Source organism: Rhinoderma darwinii, chromosome 3 (assembly GCF_050947455.1).
Source record: "Rhinoderma darwinii isolate aRhiDar2 chromosome 3, aRhiDar2.hap1, whole genome shotgun sequence".
NCBI lineage: Eukaryota > Metazoa > Chordata > Amphibia > Anura > Rhinodermatidae > Rhinoderma > Rhinoderma darwinii.
In genome coordinates, this window is record NC_134689.1 from 336116373 (window position 1) to 336129795 (window position 13423).

General features: G+C 41.1%; 1 protein-coding gene and 1 long non-coding RNA gene across 5 annotated transcripts in view; one reads left to right on the plus strand and one right to left on the minus strand.

Moving 5' to 3' along the window:
- LOC142749854 (uncharacterized) overlaps positions 1 to 4360 on the plus strand; it is a 33557-nt gene extending 29197 nt beyond the window's left edge. For both annotated transcript variants that reach the window (XR_012882478.1, XR_012882477.1), the window contains one exon: positions 3792 to 4360. This is a non-coding gene — a long non-coding RNA (uncharacterized LOC142749854). The remainder of the gene's footprint in view (positions 1 to 3791) is intronic.
- LOC142749853 (stereocilin-like) lies at positions 2757 to 10917 on the minus strand. 3 transcript variants are annotated; one of them, XM_075858382.1, is made up of 8 exons: positions 10739 to 10917; positions 5819 to 5988; positions 5581 to 5736; positions 5292 to 5434; positions 5058 to 5206; positions 4248 to 4345; positions 3982 to 4129; positions 2757 to 3299 (listed from the first exon to the last, which is right to left on the minus strand). In XM_075858382.1, exons 1-8 carry the CDS (start codon positions 10887 to 10889, stop codon positions 3169 to 3171), a joined length of 1146 nt encoding a protein of 381 aa, XP_075714497.1. In that variant the 5' UTR covers positions 10890 to 10917; the 3' UTR covers positions 2757 to 3168. The 3 variants fall into 3 exon arrangements, with proteins under 3 accessions (XP_075714497.1, XP_075714499.1, XP_075714496.1); XM_075858384.1 differs by having other exon boundaries at positions 4248 to 4306; positions 5819 to 5991; XM_075858381.1 differs by having other exon boundaries at positions 5819 to 5991.
- Positions 10918 to 13423: the final 2506 nt, after the last annotated feature.

The window sequence follows — 13423 nt, forward strand, 5'->3', positions numbered from 1 at the left end:
GTATTTGGATAACCATTTGTTTACCAGTTTTGATTATCTGAACTCTGCTTTACCTGATATCCATTTGCTTACTGTTTTGGACATTCTGGCTGTCTGGTTCCTGTTCAGGTTTGCCTGCATTGCACCTCTTATCCAACATTAAACTCTGCTAAGACAACCTGGGTTCTATGCAGCAAAAATCATCCTGCCTTGCGGTCGGCTCTGGCGATAACCTTAGAGTAGTCTTAGACTCTGTCGATCAGAGTTGTGACGGATTTGAGGTTGCGGATTTATTTGTACGCTTTCTACCGGCAGTCTCCAGCAGCCCGTGGGGAATTGCTGAACTTGCAATTCCATAACAGGAAAGGTTAGTTTGGAGACAGGACTATGTGACTCTTCAGCATAGCGTCACCACCCCATGACCCTTTATAGAGGAATTAGCATACAGCGTGCACTGTTTTAAAAAGTTGACTATATACAATGAAGAGCGCCGCAGCCTCTTCATTGTATACATGTTTCTTCCCCTGGTTGGTACACGCGCCATTACATTTGTAAGCTATTGCACCACAGTCCCATTCATACAGCTAATTGGCAGGGAGGGGGAGAGAGAGTCAGATCCCCACCGATCTTATATTGTGTTCCCTGAAAAGGTGCTCCAAGCAGGCTAAAACAACTGCCTCCTAAGTCGGACATAGTTGTCACTTATATTTCCAAAACATATAGGTTCATATAGATGCGACTAGGGCTGGGCAATTAATAGAAAAATAATCTAAATCGAAATTCAGCGCAATTAATCAATGTCATCTTGCGACTTTCCGTTTTATCAATTATTTTTTCACAGTTTAAACTATATCTGCATCTTCAGGACGCAGATACAGTTGAATCCAATGGTAGGGCAGGGTACTGTAAGGTCCAGGCTCTACCATTCACTATGTTTCGCTGGATGAGAGACAGTGACTTCATTGCGCCTGTCTACGCCGTACAGACCAGAGGAGCAAAGGGATCGCCTCAACTCGTCATTGGAACGGGATTAGGTGAGTATATTATTATTTCTATCAGGCACTATTGGGGGCAGCTGGGGTGGCATTATACAGAGTAGGAGCAGCTATGGGGATATTATACTGTGTGGAGGACAGCTATGGGGGCATTATGCTGTGTGGAGGATAGTTATGGGGGCATTATACTGTGTGGAGGACAGTTATGGGTGGCATTATACGGTGTGGAGGACAGTTATTGGGGGCATTACACGGTGTGGAGGACAGTTATGGGGGCATTATACTGTGTGGTGGCAGCTATGGGGAGCATTGTACTGTGTGGGGGCAGCTATACGGGCATTATACAGTGTGGGGGCAGATATGGGAGCATTATACTGTGTGGGGGCAGTGTCAGGAGGTATATTATATACAGTAGTATACAGCAGGCTCAGGGGATAAATATAAATTTAATGGCGTAGCATGCAAATAGGAGGTGTGGTATGCAAAAAGGGGTGTGGTCTAAATTATCGTAATCGAGGATGCATGTTCAATTAATCGTGATTTTGATTTAGGTCATAATTGCCCAGCCCTAGATGCGACACACAGATGCCTATGCTGTCCCAACCTCAGTCCCTGCAAAAATATAGTTAAATCTAATGTCACGAAAGAGTACTTCGCTATCCAACAATTTATGAATTGCTCTTCTATGTATGTTATATACCATATTGAATGAAAATGCGAGCTTCAGTAGATAGGGAGGCAAAACAGACCCTAAGGGCCAGGGTGAATAAACATAGGTCCACTACAAGCAACTGTTTTATGAAACACAGTGTGTCTAGACATCTTTGCCAAACTCACAAAGGCATTTTTGATTTAACAATCACACCAATAGAAATTACCTTTAGTAAGGTACATAACTGTTTCCAATCACTTAAAAATAGGGAATTCTTCTGGATATATAATTTCAGTATCACTGCAGATGGCCTGAACAAACAATCTGAAAATAGCAACTGAAATTGCCCCCCATCCCCCGTTTTTTTGGACAACCCCTTATGATACATCCTCTACCTGCCATAATCAGATTATATAAACCTTTATTCTTTACTTTTTATATTATTTGTGGTAACTAACATACTAATAATTACTACACATCATGGATACGCGTCTCCATTAGTAGATGAGTTTACATCACATTTCTTATAAATATGTTTTAATACGACTGTATCTTATAAATCTTTTCTTTTAACGCAATAATCTTAATGGATTGTTTTTACTAATGGATGGATCTCAATTGATCGGTTCACTTACATAGCTAAGTTTTAGTGTTGTAACCGTTAAGCTTGTCCGTGACTCATAAACAGGTAGTAACTGTGTGCTTATGTACCATGGTGACAATACTTATGTTCAGTAAAATATCTTGTTCAACGTTAATTTTGTTTGAAAATGTGTTTCTTTTAAAAGGGAACCCCATGTTACAAACCAGTTCAAAGGCAGCTGCATGAGACAGGTGCCCTTTAAATAGGGACATCTGAAACCCTTTTTTTTTCCTACGCTGATAATTTTCAGCAAATTTTACGCGTAGGAGACAGATTTGTACTGCTCATGTGTTTGTTTATTTCATAGGGGATTTTCTAGACCGCATACAATTGTAGCACACCTTCAGTACTATAAAAGGAAAAATGTTCCCATTCACTTACAGCAAGCAGAGACCTTATAATATTGAAGATTTGAAACTCAAAAAGTTGCATAACTGTTTATTATACAATGATTAAGATATATCAACATAAAATGAGACATTCCCTTGCATACAGTTCTACAAAACATAAATTAAAACATAAATAGATGCACTGATGTCAAATAGGTAGATTTTTATGGCAGGAGATGAAAGAAAAATGTTTAACTTTGTTGCAAATGCTGCCTCTTCATTGAGCCCAGAGTTTATTCCAGAAAGAAATAAAAGTATGTGACATCTATTCCAGCATTACTTAAGGGGCCCAACAGAAATTCCTCTGGGGGGCTCAAGATGTGGCATAGTATGGGGTCGACGAGGTACAGCAGTAGACAACCCCTTCTGAAGGGTTTATCCCGTTTTGGGTTATTTCCCAAACAGCCTATTAGTCTCTACTGATGATATGACCTGTATGTGGTTTGCAGAATCTTCATGTCACACATAACAGAGGACCGATCATTGTACCGGAGGAGCACGCCATGCATTTTATTGTTTTCGATTTACAAGACTGAGTACAACAGTAGGTTGCACAATGTACAATACATATAGAACTGGAAGCAGGGTGCTGAGATGGAGTAAAGTGTGGTATGAACAGTGATCGGCATGTGATTTCCCTGCTGAAAAGATAAAAGGACATTGTAAGGGGCATGAAACTGTGACATGATATATATCAGAATTGTCCATGCTTTGATATTTTAGTTCCTTAATAAAGCTGGTCAATATAGAAATGTATTCATGCCATTGAAGTTTGTTGGTGTTGTTGAAGAACTTTGAGAATACTATCCACAAAGAAGTAAGTCGTTGACCAAATAAAGTGTCTACTACATCATGCACAATGACCAAATTGAAGCTTAGGGCTCATGCAAACCATAGAGCCGTACGCCCAGAGTTTGTTTGGCAGCCATAGGTCCTCTGTCTGCCACCTTATGGTGCCTCTGTGATATGGCACCTGATGGAGCATGGCAAGATTCATAGGGAATCCGAGAGGAAAAACAATATGGTATCGGCCTATAGAATCCAATGAGTGCCATTTTGAAATATGCAGATTATGGATCTGTAATATCACTATGAGCATTAACCCTTAATCTCATTTTTCATCTTCTGGAAAGACATGAAAACACTGAAAGGAGAAGAGGAAAAGGATAACAACATCAAGAGGAGCAGTTACTACGACAGAAAACATGATCATGTCACTGAGAATCCTGAAGACTAACACAGATTACACAACGTCTGCAGGAGCAACATTTATAGAGGCCTCACTTTATTATTATTAGTTACTAATTCCACCTGGTTTAATACCTCGGTATGTCTGGTTTCCACTGTCTTCAATGAGAGCCAATGTAAGAGCTCTCATCTGCTCAATATCCAATAGGTTCCTTTGTTGTTCTGTAACAGCTTTGGCCTGAGACCAACAGAACAGTTGCAATTGCTGTGAAGAGAACGATACCTGGAAGAATGAAGTGGTTAGTCTGAGGGCTTGCATTGTTTATTTGTTCCAAATGCTGTAAAGTAATTTGCACATCATCATATTCAATATAATCTAGCATGGATTTAATTATACTTACTGCAAATTTCTTAGGATGGATCAGAGATATCGCAAGAGGTGTAAGACCTTGAATCTGCTCTAGGACCAGGGAAGAAAGTTCAATATCTTGCAGTCCAGCTATAATAAACATGGTAGCAGTTCGTTAAGTTGAAAAAATACACAAATCCATCATGTTCCTGAGGAAGGCAAAACCACCCTTACAGGGGTTTTCCAGTCCCTAAAAATTTATGGCCTATCCTCCAGATAGGCCATCAATAGCTGATTGGTCGTGGTTCAACTCCAATCAGCTGTTTTGAAGGGGGTGCAACATTAGTCATTTCTACTTCATCACTGTGAATCGTCGACACACATGAAGCAGCGATTCACAGGTATTGCAGCCTTCTTCTCCCACTGGAGTGAATGGGAGAAGGCTGCAATAATGTGAATTGCTGCTACATCTGTGTCGACGATTCACAGTGAGCAAGTAGAAATGACGAGTGGTGCACCCCCTTCAAAACAGCTGATTGGAGTTGAACCTTGACCGATCAGCTATTGATGGCCTATCTGGAGGATAGGCCATCAATTTTTAGGGACTGGAAAACCCCTTTAAGGGTGCGGCACCTCCTTCAAAACAGCTGATCGGCAGGGGTCCCAGAAGTCAGACCCTGAACGATCAGCTATTGATGGCCTTACCTGAGGATTTTTAGGGACTGGTAAAACCCCTTTAAATAGCCCCTTAGTCATCTTTTTTCCAAACAGAATAACCCCAAGATTAATCATCTCTCTTGGTACTGCAATAAGTCTTGTAAGGTTACAAAAAAGTGCAAGTGCACCTGGAAATGTGTCTCACCAGCGACTGATCCAATCTCGAGAAAAATGTCTTCTGTCCATCCACTGACTGGTCCAAAGATGTCATTACCATTGCAGAGCCGTGCAAGCGCCTCTAATTGTTGCTCAGTGCAGCTGAGTGCAAGGTGGCCTAGATACATCACTGCTGAGCTAAAGACAAGTGGAATGAGACAAAACAGAAGTGACCACAGGTATCAACTTCTAGATTACATTACTAAGGAAGTAAAAAATGTACCAAAATTCCAGCGGCTTCATCTGTTCCATGTCTTTCTCAGGTAGACCACAAATTACATATCCAAGAGTCACCAAGTGCAATGTATTAAGATCCTTTGCTGTGACATTATGAGACTGCATGAATCCATTGACTAACGTATTTAACTGTGGAGATTAATACAGAAATAAATCTTAGGATAATGAAGTCTGAATATTCCTGAGCTTATTGAATATTCAGGCATGTTGCAGGATTGTACTCAAAATTGGGCAATGTATTTCTACCCTTATACTTTTTCTATACATTTCTTTACCTGACTTATAGTCCATTCTTGCTGTCTTCCAAAAGCCTCCATAACTTGTAAGTCTCCCAATGAAACAGCTTTGAGTTGCTGCACCATAAGCTTAGTCGCCATTCGACCCAGCCGTATAAGGACGTTGTTAGGAAGAACAGAGACAGGTCCAGCAATCTGAAAAGAAAATATAGCCAGTGTACTTGTTGCTTCTTCTGGTTATCTAAGTTGATGTCGGTAAAAACACATAATTTCCTACCTTGAGTACTCTGTCCAACAAAGGAATCAGCTCACTATTTGGGATATCAGGATCTAGACCTATTTCTTCAAGACAGTCCATAAAATTGACAGAAGTCATTCTCATAAGGACATCTACACCCCATGCCGAAACAATGCTACCACGAACAATGCCACACTCAGGTGCAAGTACTGCTAATCGAAGAGGAAAAGAGATAAACGATTAATCCTTTGTAGAATACAATTGTAGGAATAGATTTTAGCCTAAGTTGAGGCTATCGCAGGGTGCCGATGAGTTGCAATGGCAGCCAGGGTCTAACAGTGGCCCTAAGCTCTGCAATTTTACTATACCTATCAGAGGCACGACCTAATAGAATGCCTGTTCGCATTAGGCCCTGTTCACACAGCAAAATTCCACTGGCCATTCAAATCAATGGGAGTTGGACGCTTCTTTTTCCCACTAGCTGATTTTTGCAGCTAGCTCGAAAAAGAAGCGTCCTGCCCGATCTTCAGGGTGGATTCCGCCCGAACCTCCCAGTGGGAGAAGTAATATTTCTGCGCGGATTGAGCGGCGGGACCCGCCATGCAAGATCCGCTGTGTGAACTGACCTTTATGCTGACAGGCATAATACACTGCAATACAGAAGTATTGCAATGTATTATATGAGCGGTCAAATGCTCGCACAGTCTAGTCTCATAAAAGAGAACTGAAAAAGTCTAATATATTTTTCTCAACATAAAAAAAAGAAATAAACACAAAAAATTATTTTCTTCATTAAACCATGAATCATAAAGCCGTTATCTCTACTTGCATATTGGACCTCTTCCACCATGACTCCTTCAAGATGTTCTAGCTGGCTGCCGTTGGACACTGATGAAAAGAGTCCAAGTCTTTCTCAATTTTTGTCCACACTGCTGGATATATGGAAACGATTTGCAATACTATTGCGCCTTGTCTCCTCCCCGGGTCCGCCAACTCCACTTGTGGGTAACCCGCAATTTGCAGCTACAGAATGTAGCTCTTCGTTTCTCTAGCTAATGAGCAACCCAATAAGAGTTATAAGGGATGTAGTGCGACCTCTGTCAGACATCGTAGGGAATTCTGGTACATCTACTGGGAATTGGTAACAATACCATCAACTCCCGAGTTATGTGAACTCTCTGATACCTATGCCTAAACTCACTGCCCAGGTTTTAGACTTTAGTTATGCCTTTCCTCTGTTGCACCCTCACATTCGATCTCCCTAGTTTATGGTATGCTGTTATTGGGTGATCCGGAGGACTCTGCTCCCGGTTTTATTCAGGCATGGGAACGGGAACTGGGACGTAGTTTCTCATTGAAACAATGGAGTGAATCCTTTCTTTTCACTCATAAGCTCTCAGTCTATTGTAGACTTCAGGAACTCAATTACAAAAATGGATCTCAATGGTATAGAACCCCCGCCAAATTACAGCAAATGTACCCTAAGTTTTCCCACCTATGTTGGAGATGTGGTTCAGCTCCAGGTGCAATGATGCATATCTGGTGTGAGTACGCTGCCATAGCTTCACTGTGGCGTGAGGTGACTTCCTTCTATAACGCTTTATGTTGAATGTCTATACAGATTTCCCCAGAGATAGCTCTCTTATCCATGTTTACAGGTTTTATCTCCAAGCTCAAAAATACAACTTGTCCTGCAAAAAACATGTCCTCATAAGGCTATGTCAACAGAAAAATAAAAAAGTTGTGGCTTTCAGAATGTAGTGATGAAAAACCAATAAAATCTAAAGTAGGCCGCATTATTACAAGGATCTGTCACTAGTTTAGTAATGCCCAATCTTGTAACTAATCTAGAAGGTTCTGTCACACTGATAATTCCAGTGAAAATTATGTCCCAAAACATTTATTATTTTAAAAGTTCTGAGCTTATTTCTAAATATGCAAATTAGGCTATACTAGCCAAAGGGGTGGTAACATTGCTCTCACTGTGGCGGTGTTTGTGTTGTGTGTATGACGCTGTCCAATCAGTGTCATAGTTTATCCCCTTCCTTATACACCTTGATCTCAGCTTCAATCGCGAGATCACGCTGTGTTAATACTTCAGGCCGATGTTCCCTGGATGAGCGCTGAGGCGATGTGTTAACCCCTTCCCCCTGCTTGCATTCTGGGCCCTAATGGCCAAGCCTTTTTTTCCATTTTTCCATTGTCACATTTGAAGAGCTATAACTTTTTAATTTTTGCGTCAACATAGCTGTATAAGGTCTTGTTTTTTCTGGGACGACTTGTCGTTTTTATTGGTACCATTTGAGAGTAGATGCGACTTTTTGATCACTTTTTATCACATTTTTTATGTCAGGATTAACAGAAAACAGCAATTCTTCCATAGATTTTTATTTTATTTTTTACGGCGTTCACAGTGCGGGTTAAATAATGTAACAACTTTATATTCGGGGTTGTTATGGACGTGGCGATACCTTATATGTGTAACTTTTTTGCTTTATTGTGGGTTTTTTTAATAGTAAAGCATTTTGTAAGGGGAAAAAGTGGGTTTTTCTTTTTCACATTTTTTTAAATTAACTTTATTCAACTTTTTTTTACTTTTATACTAGTCCCACTAGGGGACTTCACTATGCGATCCTCCGATCGCTATTATAATACACTGCAATACTTTTGTATTGCAGTGTATTACTGCTTGTTCCTTTTAAAACGGACAGGCATCTGCTAGGTCATGCCTCCGGCATGACCTAGCAGGCATTTACTACAGGCAGACCTGGGGGCCTTTATTAGGCCCCCGGCTGCCATCGGAGACACAGACACTCAGCGATTTTATCGCCGGGTGTCAGTGGGATGAGAGGGAGCTCCCTCCCTCTCTCCAAAACCACTCAGATGCGGTGCACGCTATTGAGCACCGCATCTGAAGGGTTAAACGGGTGAGATCGATATTAATATCGATCTCACCCGGTCGAGCAGGGACGCCCCCAGCCCTCAGCTACCACTGGCAGCTGAAAGCAGGGAGATTTGACAGCTCCCTGCTCGGTTTACTTTATTCTAATGCAGCGCCGTGGAATGGCGGCGCTGTAGAATAAAGCCCATTAATGACCACCGGCGGTCATTAAGTAGTTAAAGGAGCTGCGGCCAGAAGTGTAAACACAGAGTGATTTCACAATTGAAGCTGAGATCACGCTGTGTAGGGATGGGGAGAAACTTTATGACACTGATTGGACAGCATCATACAGACATCACAAACAGACAAAGAGCAGCGCTAATGCCCCTTTGGCTAGTACAGCCTCATTGGCATATTTAGAAATAAGCTCAGAACTTTTAAGATAATAAACGTTTTGGGATACAATTTTCACTAGCATCATCAGTGTGACAGCGCCTATTAGATTATTTAGGAAATTGGGCATTACCAAACTAGCGATAGATCCTCTTTAAGGCGTTAACAACTCTGTTAGGAAACGCCTGTTCCCTTAAGATCATCATGACTACTGTTCTAGCTTCTGGGCAGTTCTGGTTTTACTTTGAGCCTATCTCTTTTCTCTGTCCTTCTGCCTATCAGGTGTAGGTGTAGCGTTAGTATTTATACCTAGCTTCCCCCACCTGTTCTTTGCTTGTGATTTTTCTGTCTTCATGTGTTTTGATCAAGCTACTTACCTACACCTTTTACCTCTGACTTCTGGACTTCTTGGAATTTGACCTCAGCGAGTATTTGGATAACCCTTTTTTTTACAGATTTTGATTATCTGTTCCTGGCTGGTTCTGACCTCTGCTTTACCTGATATCCACTTGCTTACTGTTTTGAACTTTCTGTTTACCCTCTGGCTGTCTGGTTCCTGTTCATATTTGCCTACATTGCACCTCTTATCCAACACTGAATTCTGCTAAGAAAACCTGGGTTCTATGCAGAAAAACCATCCTGCCTTGCGATCGGCTTTGGCGAAAACCTTAGAGTAGCCTTAGACACTGTCAATCAGAGTTGTGATGGATTTGAGGTTGCGGATTTATTTGCACGCATTCTACCGGCAGTCTCCAGCAGCCTTTGGGGAATTGCTGAACTCGCAATTCCATAACATAACAAACTCTACCTTAAGACCACCTCACATATAATACCGATACATTATATGGGCAATATTGTGTATAAATTTTCCCATTCAAATTAGATGAAAGTTAGTTTGGCAGGACTATTTAATGTGTACAGTATGAGGGTGTGCCAACTCTCCCCTCGACGACAGATGGATTTCAATATGCCAGATCCTTTGTTCCCGCAGAGCGTGCATGTTAAAGGAAAAGGTGTGAGGAATGCTTGTTCGAGTGGCAGCTATCTGTAGTCCCACCATACCTGCAAACCTCCACTTAGCGAAATCCTGCATGCGGCCCTAGACAAATACATTTATTTTTAGGCTTGATTTTGGCTTAATTTTATCTTATTGATATCCTTAAAATATCATTGATAACACAATATAATCTATTGGCTCAATAATTTATACATGATCTGCCAATGGAGATAATAAACTATCTAGAAATTGTTTAGATCATTGACAAACATCTCCATGAATATAGTTGGAAGAGGTCAAGACAGCTTATATTAGCATCTTCTGGCTCCAGAAACAGGACTTAGTATACCCATAAATGTCAGATGCTGGTCAGACTTGTGAAAGATTGGTCATACTAAAGATGTTTTTATTAGCGGGCATGTTCGGACCTCCCGAATTAGTCAAGTGTGCCAACACACATGAAAACTATTGTCTGATTCACCGATTATATTTAATACCCTTAAAATGAATCTGGCTACTCTGGCTATCTAATCTTCTCCAGTTTGGCCACTTATGAATAAAATCTGGATTGTTCTTGCTTGCAATAATAAAATAATAGGACAATAAAAAATGACACTTTATAACTAGTGATGTCATATGTCTGTAAATGGTGAACTTCTTACAATCTTTCAACGCCACTGACTCTTACCTGAACTCCTTGGCATGGAGCGGGACAAAAACAAGCGTTGAAACACTATACGTTGTTTCTGCATGTTCTCTGCTTGCTGTTCAACAGTTTGAGTTTTTCTGCAGGCTGTACCTAAGGCTGATTTCCTCCATTTTTGTTCTTCAAATAGCATCTGGAATAACCAACGGCTAGAAATGGCAGCCTTGCAAAAAGAAGGGAACATTAAAGATGAGTCATATAGACCAGCAGTCCCCGACTTTTTTTCACCAAGGACCAGTTGCATGCAAGAAAATTTTTCCACGGACCAGCGGGGGGGACAACAACATGTTTGGCGGAGGCAGGGTAGTTGCGGTGAGGGGGTTAGGGTCAGTTCACACATTGCGTAAATACAGCGTACTTTCCACAACAGGATTCGTTGCGGAAAATCCGCAGCATAATACAGTAGCAGCAAAGGGGATGAGATAGAATAAATGTCATCCACGCGGTGCGTAAATAGTATTGACATGCGGTGCAGAGTTTTATTCCACAACATGTCAATTGTATTTGCGTAAACGCTGCTTATTTGTTGCGGGTTTTCCCCATTGAATTCCATTGGAGGTAAAACCCACAATGAATAGCAGTTATTGCGTTTATTGAGGCGGAATCGCCGCAAAAAAGCAACTCAGAAAAAAACAAAAAACGTATACTAACCCAGAAGTCTGTGTTCTTCCTCCAGGCCGGCCTCCTGGGATGACATTTCCTCCCATGTGAACACTGCTGCGGCAGTCACGCGGGATGAAACATCATCCCAGGAAGCCTGGATGACGTTACAGGGCTGGCCTCCTGGGATGACGTTTTATCCCATGTGACCACCACTGCTGCCAATCACAGGCTGCAGCAGTCTCCTGGGATGAAACGTCATGCTCAGGAGATTTCCGCAGCGGATATTTCAGGCGAAAAACTGCACCACAGTTTGGTGCGGTTTTTCGCCCAAAATTCCCTGCGGCCACCGGGGCGTATACCACATAACATGGCCTGGTACCAAATGATCCGTGGCCTGGTATTGGTCCGCGGACCGGTGGTTAGGGATCGCTGATTTAGACTATCATGTAAGTATTGACATATGGTTTGCACAAATCTGTATTCAGTGGAGCACCCAATTGCAGTGAATAAAGTTCAGCAATCTACTCAGAAATACATATATAAAAATTATGCAATGAGGCTACACACTGTATAGTCCGGATAAAAATTCAACACACTGTCTCCAGGAAAAGTTTCTCACCATCCCCAATATCAAGGAGGTCAGATTTGGTAGATGAAGGGTCAGAACACACTTGGTGTTTCTACTGCCGGGTCTCCCAGCCTTTACATAAAGTGCTTCTGGACAGGTTAAAAGCAGATAAACATAGCGCAGACTGCAGCATTGGATAAAATCTTTTGGTACTTTATTCCATATACTCACAAAGTGACAAAGAAAAAAGCGCTCATAAATATATAAAACCTCTGTGTTGCATGCCAAGCCTCTCCTGCCCGACCCTGGGTTTCGCTTGTCCAGCTTCTTGGGCATGGCTAAAGCGCGCCCTGGTCTCTCATTAAATACACATTGTACAACACATCATTAGGCACACCTGTATCTATACACATAGCATACCTATTCTAAAACCATCAGCAGGTTTTACATTAATAATGCAATATAAAATATTATTTCCTCCTTCCACCACTCTCTTTATATTAATAACAGATTGTATTGTAACATCTGAAAGGAAACTGAGCATAGAGCAGAAAAAGTCCACTGCAATAAGACATTGTTCACACTTACTCTACCTTACGACAGATTAAAGATTTATATGATTCTGTGAAAACAATTTCATATCCGCAGTTCACCCTATTGCAACCAATTTATACTTCGCCATGACACTTTACTAAACCCCATAGATCATGGCGAATTAATAAGAATGCAAACAGTTATGGCAAATTACTGCACACAATGATAGAGTCCTGTTCACACGTACTTTCTGCCAACCAACTCACAACTCCATGCATTTTTTGTATTTCTTTTTATATTCACACTCCACACTGTTGCAATCAATTCAATATTCATAGTAGCTAGTTAGTAAATGCAATAAATTACATCCTAAAACATAATGTACTAGGGTAAATGCAGACAATGCGTATGATGTGCGTTTTAGCAGCGCATATTTGTGTTCAGCAAAACCACAGCGTGATACAGTACCAACATAAACAATGAGATTCCAGGAAATCTCATGTACACACTGCAGTATTTTCCTGCACGTAAATTGACCTGCGGTGCGGATTTTAAGATTTGCAGCATGTCAATTTATCTTGCGCTTCCGCTTGCGAATTCTGTCGGCCAAGTGCAGAGGAAAATCGCACAAAAACACGCAGCATGAAAACACAGCGATTTACGAATCAGACTGCAAGCATGGTATATTAACCCCTTAATGACCAGCCTATTTTAAACCTTAATGACCAAGCCATTTTTTAAGTTTTTCCATCGTCGCATTCCAAGAGCTATAACCTTTTTATTTTTGCGTCGACATAGCTGTATAAGGTCTTGTTTTTTGCGGGACAAGTTGTAGTTTTTAATAGCACCATTTTGGGGGACATATTATTTATTGATTAACTTTTATTAACTTTTATTTGGGGGGAAATAGAAAAAAACCTGAAATTTCGCCACACTTTTTCGCGTCTTAAATCTACGCCGTT